Below are 17,313 nucleotides of genomic sequence, written 5' to 3'. Positions count from 1 at the left end.
TAAACTTTTTTATCCTTATGTATGTAACAGAAAGGAGTTATTCCTTACAAAAAGGGACTGTAAAAATGTCAGCTGGAATGATGCTTCATGTTCACAAGCTAGCATGTCTCCACTTGAACAAATAAAGCCAGCTAGTGAGGTTTCCAAAACTGCTGTGTGTAATAAAGGGGTTAGGAAAAGCCCGATCATTTCCAACAAGGGTAAGTTCAAAGATACCAGTGGTGTCATGAAGTGTGCATTTAGGTCATGTTGGCGTCATAAGGCTGGGACTACATGGTGATGTTTTTCAGGCTACAGCAAATCGCATCTAAGTTGCTAGACCTAAATATTTGAAAAACTTGCTTTATTATAGTTACAATTTACGTGTATTGTAACTGTGTATTTACGTGTATTGTAATTGTAACTTTTTAAAAAAAAATCACAGAGAAGCTGCTAGTAGGATGCAATTCCATGTGACTTGCATTGAGGGCAGTCCTGGCAAAGTCACTTGTGACCTACAACCAAAAATCCACCAAAATTAGATTCTGTGTGACTGACCTGTCGTGGTTACATGCACATGCAAGTTGTGTCGCAACCAAATTGATGTTTATGTGATAGGATGTTGCAATGCAGCATTTTCATGTCACGATACCTAAGGCCATGTAGCCCTAGCCTAATGCCCCTCCTTCAAAAGCCAGAACAAAGGGTGAGTTTTATCAAAACCTGTCCAGAGGAAAAAATGCTGAGTTGTCCATAGCAACCAACTAGATCACTTCTTTCTTTTTCCAGAGGCCGTTTCAAAAATGAAAGAACCAATCTGCTATGAGCAACATAGCAACTTTTCCTCTGTACAGGTTTTGATAAATCTCCCCCAAAGTGCTTTGCTCTCTGGTGGACCCAGTCCATCCCAGCATTGCATAGACGGCCAACTGCAAGAGTTTGTACCCTATTTACCGTGGATATAGGAGGAGCCAGATGCTTCTCCCTTTGTCTGAGCATGTAGGTATACAAGTAACCTGATGAACATAGCATGCAACTAGATTATTTAAATTGTGCTACCATATATCTTGTAAATAATGACCTAATAGTTAGTAGTAAGTAGTTATACATGTTTTCAGTAAAAGCTAATTCTATATAGTTCGCCATATACCGTTAGGTAGCTGAATTCATGGGGGCAACTCTTCAGTGAGAACGAAGAATTGGCTGATATAATAATCTTTGTATAGTACCAACATATTTTGCAGCACTTTATAATATAGAGGATACATGCACAGATGAAATAAGACATCACTTAATAACAAATTAGTTCACACAAGAGGAGTGAGGGCAAGCGCTTACAAGGAAACTAGTAGTAAAAGAAGTAAAAATGTGTCCAGCTGTCAGTCAAACACAATAAAAAAAAATAATAATTGTTGAGGGCAATAAGGGGAACTTTGTGTTTTACATTTAATTTAAAAAAATTCTTTAACAAAGGAATTGAGCCGCAACAATCTCCTGACATGAGATCAGCATAAGATTGCAATAAACAAAGAACGTTACATACTTTCCATAGCTTTGACATAAAAGATAAATTGCGAAAAACACAGGTACAGTCATGGCCGTAAATGTTGGCACCCCTGAAATTTTTCAAGAAAATTAAGTATTTCTCACAGAAAAAGAGTGCAGTAACACATGTTTGGCTAGACACATGTTTATTCCCTTTGTGTGTATTGGAACTAAACCAGAAAAAAGGGAGAAAAAAAAAAAAAGCAAATTGGACATAATTGGCTGGACAAAATTATTGGCACGCTTAAAGGGGTACTCCGCCCCTGGCATCTTATCCCCTATCCAAAGGATAGGGGATAAGATGTTAGATCGCCGCGGTCCCGCTGCTGGGGACCCCGGGGATCACCGCTGCGGCACCCCGCCATCATTACTGCACAGAGCGAGTTCGCTCTGTGCGTAATGACGGGCAATACAGGGGCCGGAGCAGCGTGACATCATGGTTCCGCCCCTCATGACATCACGGCCCGTCCCCTTAATGCAAGTCTATGGCAGGGGGCGTGACGACCGCCACGCCCCCTCCCATAGACTTATATTGACGGGGGCGGGCCGTGACGTTACGAGGGGCAGAGCCGTGACGTAACGATGCTCCGGCCCCTGTATTGCCCGTCATTACATGAAGAGCGATCTCGCTCTGCGCAGTAATGATAGCGGGATGCTGCAGCGGCGATCCCCGGGGTCCCCAGCAGCGGGACCCCGGCGATCTGACATCTTATCCCCTATCCTTTGGATAGGGGATAAGATGTCTAGGGGCGGAGTACCCCTTTAACTTAATATTTGGTTTCACACCCTTTGGAAAAAATAACTGAAATCAGTTGCTTCCAATAACCAGCAATAAGCTTCTTACACCTCTCAGCCGGAATGTTGGACCACTTTTCCTTTGCAAACTGCTCCAGGTCTCTCTTATTGGAAGGGCGCCTTTTCCCAACAGCAATTTTAAGATCTCTCCACAGGTATTCAATGTGATTTAGATCTGGACTCATTGCTGGCCACTTCAGAACTCTCCAGAGCTTTGTGGCCATCCATTTCTGAGTGCTTTTTGATGTATGTTTGGGGTCATTGTCCTCCTGGAAGACCCAAGAATTCTGACTCAAACCCAGCTTTCTGACACTGGGCTCTACTGTGCGACCCAAAATCCGTTAATAATCCTCAGATTTCATGATGCCTTACACACATTGAAGGCACCAGTGCCAGAGGCAGCAAAACAACCCCAAAACATCATTGAACTTCCACCATATTTCACTGTAGGTACTGTCTTCTTTTCTTTGTAGGCCTCATTCCGTTTTCAGTAAACAGAATGATGTGCTTTTCCAAAAAGCTCTATCTTGGTCTCATCTGTCCAAAATACATTTTCCCAGAAGGATTTTATCTTACTCAAGTTCATTTTGGCAAAATGTAGTCTTGCTTTTTTATGTCTGTGTCAGCAGTGGGGTCCTCCTGGGTCTCCTGCCATAGCATTTCATTTAAATGTCGACAGACACTTATGCTCCGTGAGCCTGCAGGACAACTTAAATATCTTTGGAACTTGTTTTGGGCTGCTTATCCACCATCCGGACTATTCTGCGTTGACACCTTTCATCAATTTTTCTCTTCCGTCCATGCCCAGGGAGATTAGCTACAGTGCCATGAGTTGCAAACTTCTTGATAATGTTGCGCACTGTAGACAAAGGCAAATCTAGATCTCTGGAGATGGACTTGAGAACCAAAATTGTGGAAAAATATCAACAATCTCAAGGTTACAAGTCCTCAGACAGTTCTCTTTTCCTCTTTCTGTTGTCCATGCTTAGTGTGGCACACACAGATACACAATACAAAGACTAAGTGAACTTCTCTCCTTTTTATCTGCTTTCAGGTGTGATTTTTATATTGCCCACACCTTTTACTTGTCCCAGGGGAATTTAAAGGAGCATCACATGCTTGAAACAATCTTATTTTTCCACAATTTTGAAAGGCTGCCAATAATTTTGTCCAGCCCATTTTTGGAGTTTGGTGTGTCCAATTTGCTTTTTTTCCTCCCTTTTTGGTTTAGTTCCAATACACACAAAGGGAATAAACATGTGTATAGCAAAACATGTGTTACTGCAATCATTTTCTCTGAGAAATACTTAATTTTCTTGAAAAATTTCAGAGGTGCCAACATTTACGGCCATGACTGTTAGTTCTCAAAAACCTAACAAAATCTCAGAAATGAGAAGTTTTATTTTCAAAGATTTTATTAAAGTCGCATCTTTACAAAGTCATCAATAAACAATATATTTAAAGTACATGTGTTAAAACATTCTCTCATCATCCATTCCCATAGTCTAACAATACATTGTATACATTACACTACTTATAACTATAAAATTAATGACTTGTACCCATTTCCTGGCTATGGCCTTTCTTCATTAAATATGTGCTATAGAAAAATTTGTTTTTCCCTTCTCCGATCGCAATGATCTCTTCTAATTGAAACGTATGGTTAGTGGAAGTAAGTATTTCTGGCATACTTCTGGGGTTAGCGCTACTGTACAGCCTATGGTCTCCAATATTATCTGTGCTATATTCTTCCAGTAGGATGTGACGTTGGGGTAGGCTCACAAGATGTGTAATAATGTCCCTGTTTTCCCACACTTTCTCCAACATTCTCCAGAGCAAGTTGGATAGATACAGGATAATCGATGCAGTGTATAATACTAACGGAGTTGGGTTTTAACTGCTACTTCTATATGTAATATTGAGATCAAAGATCCCCAGATACATTTTAAGGCCACTTTCCATTCGTCATCTGAGATTTTAACTCCCGCTTCAGATTCCCATGCAAAATATGGACCTGTATGTTTAAAAGTCATGAAATCTTCCATGACTACGGAGAGTGGTTTTAACCCTTTTTGCTTCTTAGATGTTAAAAGTTAAACTCATCTGGAGAACAGTAGATCTCCCGCCCTCCAATACACTTAAGAAATTGTTGCATTCGCATGTAGGAAAAAAATTCCTGAGGGGTCAAGGAATATTCTTTACATAAATTTGAAAATTGCATAAAATCCCCCCTGGTCATCGTGTATTTGAAAGAGCATGGAGATTCCACAGTTATTCCAGGGACATATGTACGGCGTGAAAACGAAACCTTCCAAAATTAGCAAAATTGAGTTTTTCTTTTTAATTTCCCAACAAAAAGTGTTTTTTGGTTGCGCCATACATTTTATGATATAATGAGTTAGGTCATTACAAAGGACAACTGGTCACGCAAAAAACAAGCCCTCATACTAGTCTGTGGATGAAAATATAAAAGAGTTATGATTTTTAGAAGGCGAGGAGGAAAAAATGAAAACGTAAAAATTAAACCCCTTAAGGACTCAGCCCATTTTGGCCTTAAGGACCCAGGACGTCCCCGTACGTCCTGGCGTTTTCCGGTCCCTGCCGCGCGCCGGGCAGAGATCGGAATGGCATGTCTGCTGATATCCTTCAGCAGGCATGCCGTGCCAATGCCGAGGGGGGTCCCGGGACCCCCGCATGTCGACGATCGCCGGAGATCGCTTGTGACCCGATGACCTGGAAATAAATGGTGATCGGTGGTGTACAATTACACCGCCAATCACCTGCAGTTGCTGGGGAGCGGTGACAATACTGTCACCGCCCCAGCAACGCTGCTATTGACTGGCGATCGTCCAGCCAATAGCAGAGCGGCAGAGGAGGGGTTAGCGGTCCCTTCCCGCTGCTGCACCCGCTGTTTTCGTTCAGTCAGCGGGTGCAGCAGCAGGAAGAGGACCGTTGATCCCCCCCCCCTCAGAGCTCCGGAGCCCCTCAGGAGCTGTAGAATAGGGAGAGCTGATTGCAGGGACAGGTAGGAGCAAGTAAGTAACAGAGTGAAATAAAAGTTTAAAGAAAGTAAAAAAAAAAGTTTAAAAAAAAGTACCCCCCCCCCCTCACCCCCTAATAGGTCCCAAAGGGTCCTATTATTGTCACGATTCGGCTGGCTGGAGGTGGATCCTCTGTGCCAGAGAGGGATTGGCGTGGACCGTGTCGGTGGACCGGTTCTAAGTTGCTACTGGTATTCACCAGAGCCCGCCGCAAAGCGGGATGGTCTTGCAGCGGCGGTAGCAACCAGGTCGTATCCACCGGCAACGGCTCAACCTCTCTGACTGCTGAGATAAGCGCGGTACAAGGGAGTAGACAAGAGCAAGGTCGGACGTAGCAGAAGGATCGTAGTCAGGGGCAACGGCAGGAGGTCTGGAACACAGGCTAGGAACATACAAGGAAACGCTTTCACTGGCACAATGGCAACAAGATCCGGCGAGGGAGTGCAGGGGAAGTGAGGTATAAGTAGGGAAGTGCACAGGTGAAGGTACCGATTAAAACCTGCTGCGCCAATCAGTGGCGCACCGGCCCTTTAAATCGCAAAGACCCGGCGCGCGCGCGCCCTAAGGAGCGGGGCCGCGCGCCGGGACAGCACAGACGGGGAACGGGTCTCGTAAGGGAATCGAGATGCGCATCGTGAGCGGGCGCGTCCCGCATCGCGAATCGTATCCCGGCTGGGAGCATTATCGCAGCGCACCCGGTCGGCAGGTCTGACCGGGGCGCTGTGAATAAGAGAACGCTGTGAGCGCTCCGGGGAGGAGTGGGGACCTGGAGCGCTCGGCGTAACAATTAGGGTCTGATCCCTGACCCCGGGCCCTACTAGGGGTTCAGGGAGCTGCGTGCACCACCCCATTTTTTTTTAGCCGCAGCTTTTTTTTCTATTACTGTTATTACACTTTTTACACCAAGCACCACACATTACATACTTCCCCACCCCCGCACACACCCCCTCCCCCTCGCCACTGACCCCCCCCTCCCGCCAACGTAGAAAAAAGGCGATGGCCCGCCGGGCATTTTCGGTAGCGGAGACTTATTCTTTTTTAGCCTCCGACTCCGAATCTGCCAGTGAGGACGATGAAGATCCAACTTTTTTGTGTTCTTCATCGCCCTCCTCATCATCTAGTAGTGATGATGAGTCCCCTGTACGGCGGCGGAGACTCCGCCAGGCGAGGCCACGCACCCCCCATGAGAGTGACCCAGTGGCCGACACTAGTACGAGTGGCAATGCCGCTCGTAATAGGAGTCCGGCCCCCCAGACAAGTGCATCGGAGCCCCCTTCCAATGACCCTGTCTGGAGCCCCCCAGAGGGTTATCAGTCAAGGATTCCTGAGTATGTTGGCGACTCAGGAATCCGGATTGACACGGCTGGGTTCACTGATCTGGCCTTTTTAAAGTTTTTTTTCAGTGACAGCCTGGTCAATCTAATGGTGGAGCAAATGAACTTGTAAGCCCAGCAGTTCATTGCCCACCACCCCGATTCCTTTTTGGCCAGGTCCAATGAATGGCCCGCCATTGATGCAGCTGAAATGAGGACATTTTGGGGCCTCACGCTGCTTATGGGCCTGGACAAAAAAAACAAGTGTCCGTCATTACTGGAGCGGGGACGTCCTCTATCAGACCCTGCTTTACAGTATGGCAATGACACGGAAGCGGTACGAGGCGATTCGGAAATGCCTGCATTATGCAGATAATGCGGCATGTCCGCTCCGAGGTGATCCCGCCCATCAACGGCTTTACAAAGGGAGGCCGGTCATCGATCACTTTGGGGCCAAATTTTTGGAGGCCTACGTACCGCTCAGGGACCTCTCGGTAGATGAGTCTCTCATCAGTTTTAAGGGGAGACTCATCTTCCGCCAGTATATTCCCTCAAAGCGGGCGCGGTATGGCGGTATTGCTGGATAAGGGTTTCCACGTATACGTGGATAACTTTTATACCAGCATCCCTCTGTTCAAATCCCTTTCCGCCAGATTCACATCCGCTTGTGGGACCGTGTGGAAGAATCAGAGAGGCCTCCCTCTAAATTTTGTTAAAACGCCTATCCCCAAGGGTGAGTCCCGTGCCCTGACCCATGATAACCTGTTGTTGGTCAGGTATAAGGATAAGAGGGATGTCCTTTTACTCACCACTATTCATGGGAATGGCAGCACCCCTGTCCCTGTGCGAGGTACCGTGGGACCGGTCCTCAAGCCTGATTGTATTCTGGACTACAATCGGTATTTGGGGGGAGTTGATCTCTCTGATAAAGTCCTCAAGCCATATAATGCCATGCGGAAAACACGGGCATGGTACAAAAAAGTTGCAGTCTACTTGGTACAGGTTGCCATGTACAACGCTTTTGTACTATCCCAGTACGCTGGCAACACAGGGACATTCCTCCAGTACCAAGGAGAAGTCCTAAGGTTCCTGTTCTTTGCTGACTGGGAAAGAGTAGGCTGGACTTCCCAAGGGTCTGGAGTTATAGGCGCCAGGAAAAATGCAGAGTGTGTTACAGGAAGTGGATTCGGAGGGACACCAGGTACCAATGTGACACTTGCTCAGATAATCTGGGCCTCTGCATAGGCTGCTTCAGGGAGTATCACACGTTCATGGAGCCCTAAATTTTCCCTTTTCATTTGAATTTTCCATAATTTGACCAATGTACCAAGTTTTTTTTTTTGCTGTCCTGGCACCATAGGGGCTTCCCAAATGCGACATGTCCCCCCAATTTCAGCAAAGTTTGCAAATGTGACTCCTCTTCAGAGCATTGTGGCGCTCCTGCAGTGCACTTGACGTCAACTTATGGGGTACCTCCATACTCAGAAGAGATGGGGTTACAAATTTTGGGGGGTAATTTCTGCTATTAACCCTTGCAAAAATTAGAAATTTGGGGGGAAACACATTTTTGTGAAAAATAAAAAATAAAAAAAATGTTTACATATGGAAAAGTCGTGAAACCCCTGTGGGGTATTAAGGCTCACTTAATTCCTTGTTACGTTCCTCAAGGGGTCTAGTTTCCAAAATGGTATGCCATGGGGGATTATTTTGCTGTTCTGGCACCATAGGGGCTTCCTAAATGCGACATGCCCTCCTAGCAAAATTTGCTCTCAAAAAGCCAAATATTACTCCTTCTCTTCTGAGCATTGTAGTTCGCCCGAAGTGCACTTCAGGGGAACTTATGGGGTACCTCCATACTCAGAAGAGATGGGGTTACAGATTTTGGGGGGTATTTTCTGCTATTAACCCTTGCAAAAATGGGAAACACATTTTAGTGGAAAAAAAATAAAAAACATTTACATATGGAAAAGTAGTGAAACCCCTGTGGGGTATTAAGGCTCACTTTATTCCTTGTTACGTTCATCAAGGGGTCTAGTTTCCAAAATGGTATGCCATGTGTTTTTTTTTGCTGTTCTGGCACCATAGGGGCTTCCTAAATGCAATATGCCCCCCAAAAACCATTTCAGAAAAACGTACTCCAAAATCTCCTTGTCGCTCCTTCGCTCCTGAGCACGCCGAACACTTTACATAAACATATGAGGTATGTGCTTACTCGAGAGAAATTGGGCTATAAATACAAGTATAAATTTTCTCCTTTTACCCCTTGTAAAAACTCAAAAATTGGGTCTACAAGAACATGGGAGTTTAAAAAATGAAGATTGTGAATTTTCTCCTTCACTTTGCTGCTATTACTGTGAAACACCTAAACGATTAAAATGCTTACTGAATGTCATTTTGAATACTTTGGGGGGTGCAGTTTTTATAATGGGGTCATTTGTGGGGTATGTCTAAGATGAAGACGCTTCAAATCCTCTTCAAACCTGAACTGGTCCCTGAAAAATAGTGAGTTTGGAAATTTTGTGAAAAATTGGAAAATTGCTGCTGAACTTTGAAGCCCTCTGGTGTCTTCCAAAAGTAAAAACTCGTCAATTTTATGATGCAAACATAAAGTAGACATATTGTATATGTGAATAAAAAAAATGTATTTGGAATATCCATTTTCCTTACAAGCAGAGAGCTTCAAAAAGTTAGAAAAATGCTAAATTTTCAAATTTTTCATCAAATTTTGGTATTTTTCACCAAGAAAGGATGCAAGTTACCAAAAATTGTTACCACTATGTTAAAGTAGAATATGTCACGAAAAAACAATCTCAGAATCAGGATGATAACTAATAGCATTCCAGAGTTATTAATGTTTAAAGTGACAGTGGTCAGATGTGCAAAAAATGGCGGGGTCCTAAGGTGCAAAATGGCTGGGTCCAAAGCCTAATACCCCAAAACTGATACACTAGTAATCTTCTTAAGCCGATACCTAGAGTCCAGAAATTCTCTATTTTAACCCAACGTTTTCCCTTTGTATCCTGCCACCAATATTTTCGTTGTGATACTACCGTGGTTATGTAATAGCAATAGATGTCTGGGACATGAGACCTCCCGCTAGTCGATGTTTCGTCAATATATTGTAGGAAATTCTTGGTTTAGTCCCCTTCCAGATATAGTAGCTTACTATATTATGGGCCTTATTAAAAAAAAAAATAAAATAAAAGAAAAGAAAGGGGTATCTGGATGGGCAGGGAGTGAAAAAGATACAATAGTTTTGGTAGTAGGTTCATCTTGAACGCAGTTACCCTGACCAGCCATGATACCTCAATTTTACCATATCCCACCCACTCCTTTTGAATTTGGTTCAAAAGCAGGACATACATTTTCTCTATATAAAGCATTAAGAGTTGGAATAAGTGAAATCCCTAGACATGTTATATTTCGCCAATTTAGATCATAACTTTGGTGGATAGAGTGAAAAAGTTCTCTAGAGAGTTTCAGTACCATAGACTGTGATTTCTTTTTATTTGAACTGTAGTATGACAATAATCCAAACCTGTCCAAGAGACTTACTACTGTCTCTATAGACTGGGCTGGACTCTAAGGTCAAAATAATGTCAGCAGTATATAATGAAAAAGAAAAGCTCCTTTAGAGATAAATAGACACTCAGCACTGCTGCCTTTTAATACAGCATCAGCGTGTTAGCACCTCTGTTAGCTGCTCCTCACCAGGTGGTGCTCTCTGTTTCATGAGTAGTCCAATGCACAAAATTCCAACAGCGTAGCGTAGAAAATAGAACACGGCAACTCACCATCTGCGTTATCACCGCTTCTTTTTTCAAGAACACAACCCCGTATTTGTGTTGTTGAATAAAGAAGCGGTAAAAACGCAGATGGTGAGTTGCCCTGCTCTATTTTCTTTGCTGTTGGAAATATAAGGAAATAGTGTGCTCGTCATTGTCTATTTTATTCCCTTGTATCCAGTTAGCCTCTCTTACAGCCTGTGCCAAGGGTTCCAATGATAAAATAAATATCAAAGGTGACATTGGACACCCTTGCCGGGTTCCATTTTTAATCAGAAAGGTGATAGATAATGTTCCATTAACCATGACCTGCACGGATGGTTTTGAATACAGTGCAGCAATTGCAGACATAATTTGGCCTCCAAGACCCATCTTCCGCAATGCCGAGAAGGCGTACGACCAGTTCAATCGGTCAAATGTCTTCTCAGCATCTAATGCCAGAAACATTGATGGAATTTTTTCATGCTCCACGTAGTGCAAAATATTAAGAATCCTACACATATTATCAGAGCCCTGTTGACTCTTAATAAATCCTGTTTGGTCTCCGGAAATCAGCATTGGAAGTACTGACTCCATGCGACCAACCAGAACCCTAGCATATATCTTTAAATTGTTGTTCAGGAGGGAAATTTGTGGATAGTTTTCTTGCGTATCTAAACCCAATCAATATTGGGTAATTTTTTAAATAATATTCATTGGTCAAACCGCCTACTCCGGATGATATCCCAGTTGGCATCGCATTGGAGAATCTGAATTTAGATTATGTAAGGCGGCATCGTTTTCCTTAAACCAGCTGGAGATATCTTGGGGTGGGGGCTATAATTTTACCTTTACCATCTATGGTCTTTAAGTAGGGAATTTTAGCTTTAATATGTTGTGTTTTAAGCTTAGTCGCCAATATTTCCCCCGCTTTATCACTGCTATTATAATATCTAGCTCTGTTTTACTTCCGGTTCTGGCGCGGGGATGTGAGGACGCACTCAACAGCTCCTACATGTGAGAGTCACACACCCTGCCACCGCTTCCGTACCGCATGCCACAGCAACCAGCTCGGGGGAACTGTAGAGGGGAAGGTCCCGGTCGATGATCTATGGGCCGGTTCCTCACCAGGCCGTCCTGCAGCCAGCGCAACTCCGATGGCTCTCCTGCGGCTCCGGATCACAGTGAAGCTAAAATGTCCGCGGCGCCCGCAGAACAGGTGTCCGTTCCCGCCACAGACTCCCTGCCACACTCTGGTGCCGCAGATGAACTACAGGGGTCGGACATGTACACAGCGATTCCCCCTACCCCAGACCTTTACCTCCTATCACCGGCTGATGATCCAGCGACTTCCCGCTTGTACGTTGAAGATGAGAGGGGCGATAACTTCAGTGGCGTTGATTTAAAACAACATGCTGCAGCAGTAGCAGAGTGCCTCTTTCCTGAGTTACGTGCAGCTATGATAGAGACACTGTCAGCTACGCTACACAGCTTGCAGACGGAGCTCTCCCAGACCACACAGAGGGTTGCTAGAGTGGAGGGTAGAGTACAGCAATTAGAAGATTCTAACACTGCTTTGTGCCTGCTGTTAAACATATCCTTCATGAAACTGCATATTTGAAGGACTGCATAGAAAATTTGAAAAATAGGTCCAGAAGGAATAATCTGAGACTAGTGGGCTTGCCTGAGAGAGTGAAACCTCAGCAACTGCAAAAGCTTTGGGAGTCAGAACTACCTGCAGCATTAGGTCTTACACAGCAACGAAGAGTGGAACCAGCTCACAGAATAGGCCCCCCTATACCGCCACAGAGTGATGATACTATGCAGAAGGACTCCCGTCCTAGGCAAGTGATTATGCGCTACCTGGACTATAATGACAAAGAAGAAATATTGCGCACTTTCAGAGCTCGCAAAGACTGAAAGCTTTGAAAGACAGGCTGCTGTTAATCAGAGGCTTCAAGGTAATTTTATTTGCTGACTACTCTGCAGAAGTTACTAAGAAGAGAAAAGCATTCAGCACGGTGTGTTCATTTTTATATAAAAAGGGACTTAAATTCCGCCTACAGTACCCGGCGATACTTCATGTGCAAACAGCCGACGGCACTTCTCAAACCTTTCATCATCCAAATGATGCTGCTGCATTTTTTCACTTTACATCTGATCCTCAAAAACAGCTAGAAGTTGGTTCTCCACTCATTAATCCTATAGCTGCGGCATTTTTCATCAGCCCTGAGAAGAAACAGCGCAAGAGACAACTGCACTCCCTTCCGCCTAGAACCTACCCTTTCCAATGGTCGCAAATGATTGTTCCTGAATGCTCCTCTGTTGTCCCACCTGCCTTAGGCCCACATATTGATGCAAGTTGTGTTCCGGCCTCGCCAACTTGAATGCATAGACTGGCTGTGCTGAATGATGCACTCTTCTAATTTCTACAGTGTTCTGGAGACTCTCCTGTTATTTAGACACTAGGTCCTAGGTCCTCGACGACCCTTCTTCTAAGAGACATATGTCTACGTTGATGTGATAGATGCCTGCTTTCACCATACGTGCCTTTACTCTATCTTAATATGTTGGCTCTTGCATAATCTTGCTTGTTCATCCCCCCCACTGGCACTTCCATATAGGTGGCAGAGACAGACACTATTTCCATCGAGTGTCTGTGTTCACAGTATTACATGTTACATATTACTCTAGTTATGTACGGTTTCACAATTGAGAGCTTTGTACTCTCCCCGAAAAAGGTGAAGTCATGTGTCCTTTTCGGAGTGTTGGGCTAAGCCATGCATGCAGGTTCTTTTCTGTTCCCCTTAGGGGGATTGGAGTTTTTCCACTGGTTAATATTTTTTCTCTATTATATGTTTTATGTGTTATGTTCCCTTATGTGTCTGCAGCGGTTGTCCGGGATCTCCGCCTCTGCCCTTCTCTGATGCGACTATTCAGGCACAGATATCAATATTCTTTTAATTTATGAAAATAGTCTCATGGAATGTTAAGGGGTTGCGCTTCCCTCAGAAGCGCATGATGATTGTTAGACATCTCCGTAAACAGAAGGCAGATATTGCCTTACTATAGGAGACACATCTGCCGGAATCTGATTTCTCCAGACTGAAAAAACTATGGGTCGGTACGGTACTAGGTTCGGCCTCAGATAACCGAAGGGCTGGAGTGATTACACTAATTAGTAAACATCTCCACCACAAGGTTCTGCAATCATTACCGGACTCAGAAGGTAGACTACATCAATTGATTATGGATGCTCCTAACAGAACCTATAGTATATGCAATGCCTATGGGCCCAATGATGCAAATGAACCGTTCTTTTGCTTCCTTGGAATCCAGGATTCCGGTAGATTCTGCACCGGCGAAGATAGTGGGGGGGGGGGGGGGGGGTGATTTCAACTCGGTTATAAATTTTCTAGAGGACAGATCCCTTGCCACAGATAGGACGGAGTCAAGGTGTGATCGGGTCCTAAAACTTCTTATGGAACATGCATCTTTACTTAATCCCTGGAGGGTTCATAATCCAGCGAAGAGAAAGTTTTTTTTTCTCACGCACAGGATACTTGGTCATGCATTGACTCTGTGTTGATCCACTCTTCTCTGGGTTCTCGAGTCTTAGACACGCGCATAGAAGATATGGTTATCTCTGATCATGCTCCCATCATGCTTCATTTAGCCGACCGCCACCTACATGGCACCGATATCATATGGAGATTTCCAGCTTCTTTGTACAAGGATGACTCTTTTGCAGAGTTACTGAAAGGTTGGTGGTTGGAATACATGACGCATAATGGAGCACACTCTCATGACATGGTTTTATTCTGGGAAACCGTGAAGGCGGTTTTACGAGGTCATATTATATCATGTAGCTGGGAAGAAAAAAGAGCTAGCTATTAAATATGCTAATGCGAGTGAATCCCTGCAAAAAGCGTATACGGCTTTTCTACTGGACCCCACTCCTATACATAAACAAAATTTGATCGGGGCTAAGGGTGAATTTGATAGCTGGCTAGCAGAAAGAGAAAATTATTATCACATACAATTTCAAGCTCTTTTACATAGGTTTGGTAACAAATCAGGGCACTTTTTGGCCTCTTTGGCTGAAGGTCAAAACCCACCTGCTTCCATATTATCACTTAAAAACCTCTCAGGGTACCCTAAATCCTAAACACATCTCTGAATATATGGGCAAGTACTATGCTGATTTCTATTCTACCCCATCCTCCCACTTTCAACCTGTAGATACTATTCTTAGTAAGGTTACCCTACCGACTGTTGATGAAGAACAGTTGACATCCCTTAATGCTCCCATATGCCCGGCATTGGTTGTACAGACAATTAAACATCTCAAAAACTTTAAAGCTCCTGGCCCGGATGGCCTGACCAGGGAATTTTATAAGCTTCTCCAGGAACAAGTCCCTACAACACTGGCTGATTTATTTAACCAAATTTTACAGGGGCGGGCTTCCTGGGAATCGGCTTCTATTTCCCAAACTGAATAAGGATCCATGAGATCCTGGCTCATATAGGCCTATATCCCTTATCAATGTAGAGTCAAAGATTATTTCTAGCATCATGGCAGATAGATTAGCGGCCCTTATGCCTTTCCTTTTTTCCCTAGCTCAGACAGGCTTTGTGAAACAAAGGGCTGCTGTTACCAATCTACTTACAGTCTTAACTGTTTTGGATACTGTCAGGCACTGCTCTGACACTCTTGGCTGCCCTTCATTACTCACACTAGACGCCGAAAAGGCATTTGATAATGTCAGCTGGGAGGTGTTGGATGCGGTGTTGGACGCTATGCAAATCAGGGGATCCTTCTGAACCTTGTTACACTCCATATACCGCTCTCCTAAATCCAGAATACATCTACATGGCTTTCTATCACTTGTTTTCCCTATAAATAAGGGCACCTGTCAGGGATGCCCGCTGTCCCCCCTTCTATTTAATATAGCGTTGGAACCCTTGATGAGATACCTGACTACCTCCACACTGTTAAAGGGCATCAAGGTTGGGACTGTGAAGGTCAAAGCTTCTCTGTATGCAGACGATGTGATCCTTTACATGCAGGACCCTGTAAAAGATGTACCGTGTCCTAAATGCTCTGGAGCAGTTTGGATCCTATTCAGGTTACAAGATAAATGCACATAAGTCCTCACTTTTACTATTAAAACGACCACATCCCAATTACTCCCAACACATACTCTACTTGGGGGTTCCGGTTGCTCCCCGACACATCACATATTTGGGGATTAATATTGGCAAACAGCCCCAATCATTGTACACCCTAAACTACCCCCCATTGCTACATAAGATTCAAAGGGAATTATATAAATGGCATAGTCTACCTATATCGCTCCTAGGCAGGTGTCACCTAATTAAAATGTGTAGCTTCGCAAAATTGTTGTACCCTCTTCAAACTATACCACTGCTGCTAAAACATTCCGATATTAACACACTAACTTCCACGTTCACAAAATTCATCTGGGCTGGGAAGAAACCACAGATAGCTCTGATAAAATTAATGCTTTTTCCCACTGCGGGTGGAGTAAATTTCCCAGACATTAGATCTTATAATCTAGCATGCTTATTAAGACATATTATGGACTGGTACCATAACGCCTCCTTTTACTCCAACCTACATTTGGAAACAGCATTCACTACACCATGGCATCCTTTTGCATTACTTCACTGCTAGTATTCGTCTCTGCCGCCAGCTCTCAGACGCTCCCTAGTGTTTAACCCCTTAAGGACGCAGGACGTAAATGTACGTCCTGGTGAGGTGGTACTTAACGCACCAGGACGTACATTTACGTCCTATGCATAACCGCGGGCATCGGAGCGATGCCCGTGTCATGCGCGGCTGATCCCGGCTGCTGATCACAGCCAGGGACCCGCCGGCAATGGCCGACGCCCGCGATCTCGCGGGCGTCCGCCATTAACCCCTCAGGTGCTGGGATCAATACAGATCCCGGCATCTGCGGCAGTGCGCGATTTGAATGAATGATCGGATCGCCCGCAGCGCTGCTGCGGGGATCCGATCATTCATAAGGCCGCACGGAGGTCCCCTCTCCTTCCTCCGTCCGGCTCCCGTCGTCTTCTGCTCTGGTCTGTGATCGAGCAGACCAGAGCAGAAGATCACCGAAAACACTGATCTGTTCTATGTCCTATACATAGAACAGATCAGTATTAGCAATCAAGGTATTGCTATGAATAGGGGACTATTCAAGTGTAAAAAAAAAATGTAAAAAAAAGTAAAAAAAAGTGAAAAATCCCCTCCCCCAATAAAAAAGTAAAACGTCCGTTTTTTCCTATTTTACCCCCAAAAAGCGTAAAAATTTTTTTTATAGACATTTGGTATCGCCGCGTGCGTAAATGTCCGAACTATTAAAATAAAAATGTTAATGATCCCGTACGGTGAACGGCAAAAAAGAAAAAAAAAGTCCAAAATTCCTACTTTAATACATTTTATTAAAAAAATTATAAAAAATGTATTAAAAGTTTTTTATATGCAAATGTGGTACCAAAAAAAAGTACAGATCATGGCGCAAAAAATGAGCCCCCATACCGCCGCTTATACGGAAAAATAAAAAGTTAGAGGTCATCAAAATAAAGGGATTATAAACGTACTAATTTGGTTAAAAAGTTTGTGATTTTTTTTAAGTGCAACAATAATATAAAAGTATGTAATAATGGGTATCATTTTAATCGTATTGACCCTCAGAATAAAGAACACGTCATTTTTACCATAAATTGTACGGCGTGAAAACGAAACCTTCCAAAATTAGCAAAATTGCGTTTTTCGTTTTAATTTCCCCACAAAAATAGTGTTTTTTGGTTGCGCCATACATTTTATGATATAATGAGTTATGTCAT

General features: G+C 43.9%; 1 protein-coding gene across 10 annotated transcripts in view; it reads left to right on the top strand.

Moving 5' to 3' along the window:
* The window catches only part of ANKRD31 (ankyrin repeat domain 31), a 556,774-nt gene that overhangs the window by 282,715 nt on the left and 256,746 nt on the right, over positions 1-17,313 (top strand). For all 10 annotated transcript variants that reach the window (XM_056540136.1, XM_056540152.1, XM_056540124.1 and 7 more), the window contains one exon: positions 31-200. In XM_056540136.1, the coding sequence (XP_056396111.1) occupies positions 31-200 (170 nt within the window). The remainder of the gene's footprint in view (positions 1-30; positions 201-17,313) is intronic.

Source organism: Hyla sarda, chromosome 1 (assembly GCF_029499605.1).
Source record: "Hyla sarda isolate aHylSar1 chromosome 1, aHylSar1.hap1, whole genome shotgun sequence".
Classification (NCBI taxonomy): domain Eukaryota; kingdom Metazoa; phylum Chordata; class Amphibia; order Anura; family Hylidae; genus Hyla; species Hyla sarda.
Note: the sequence above shows the minus strand (reverse complement) of the source record. Positions and strands in the feature narration are given on the sequence as shown.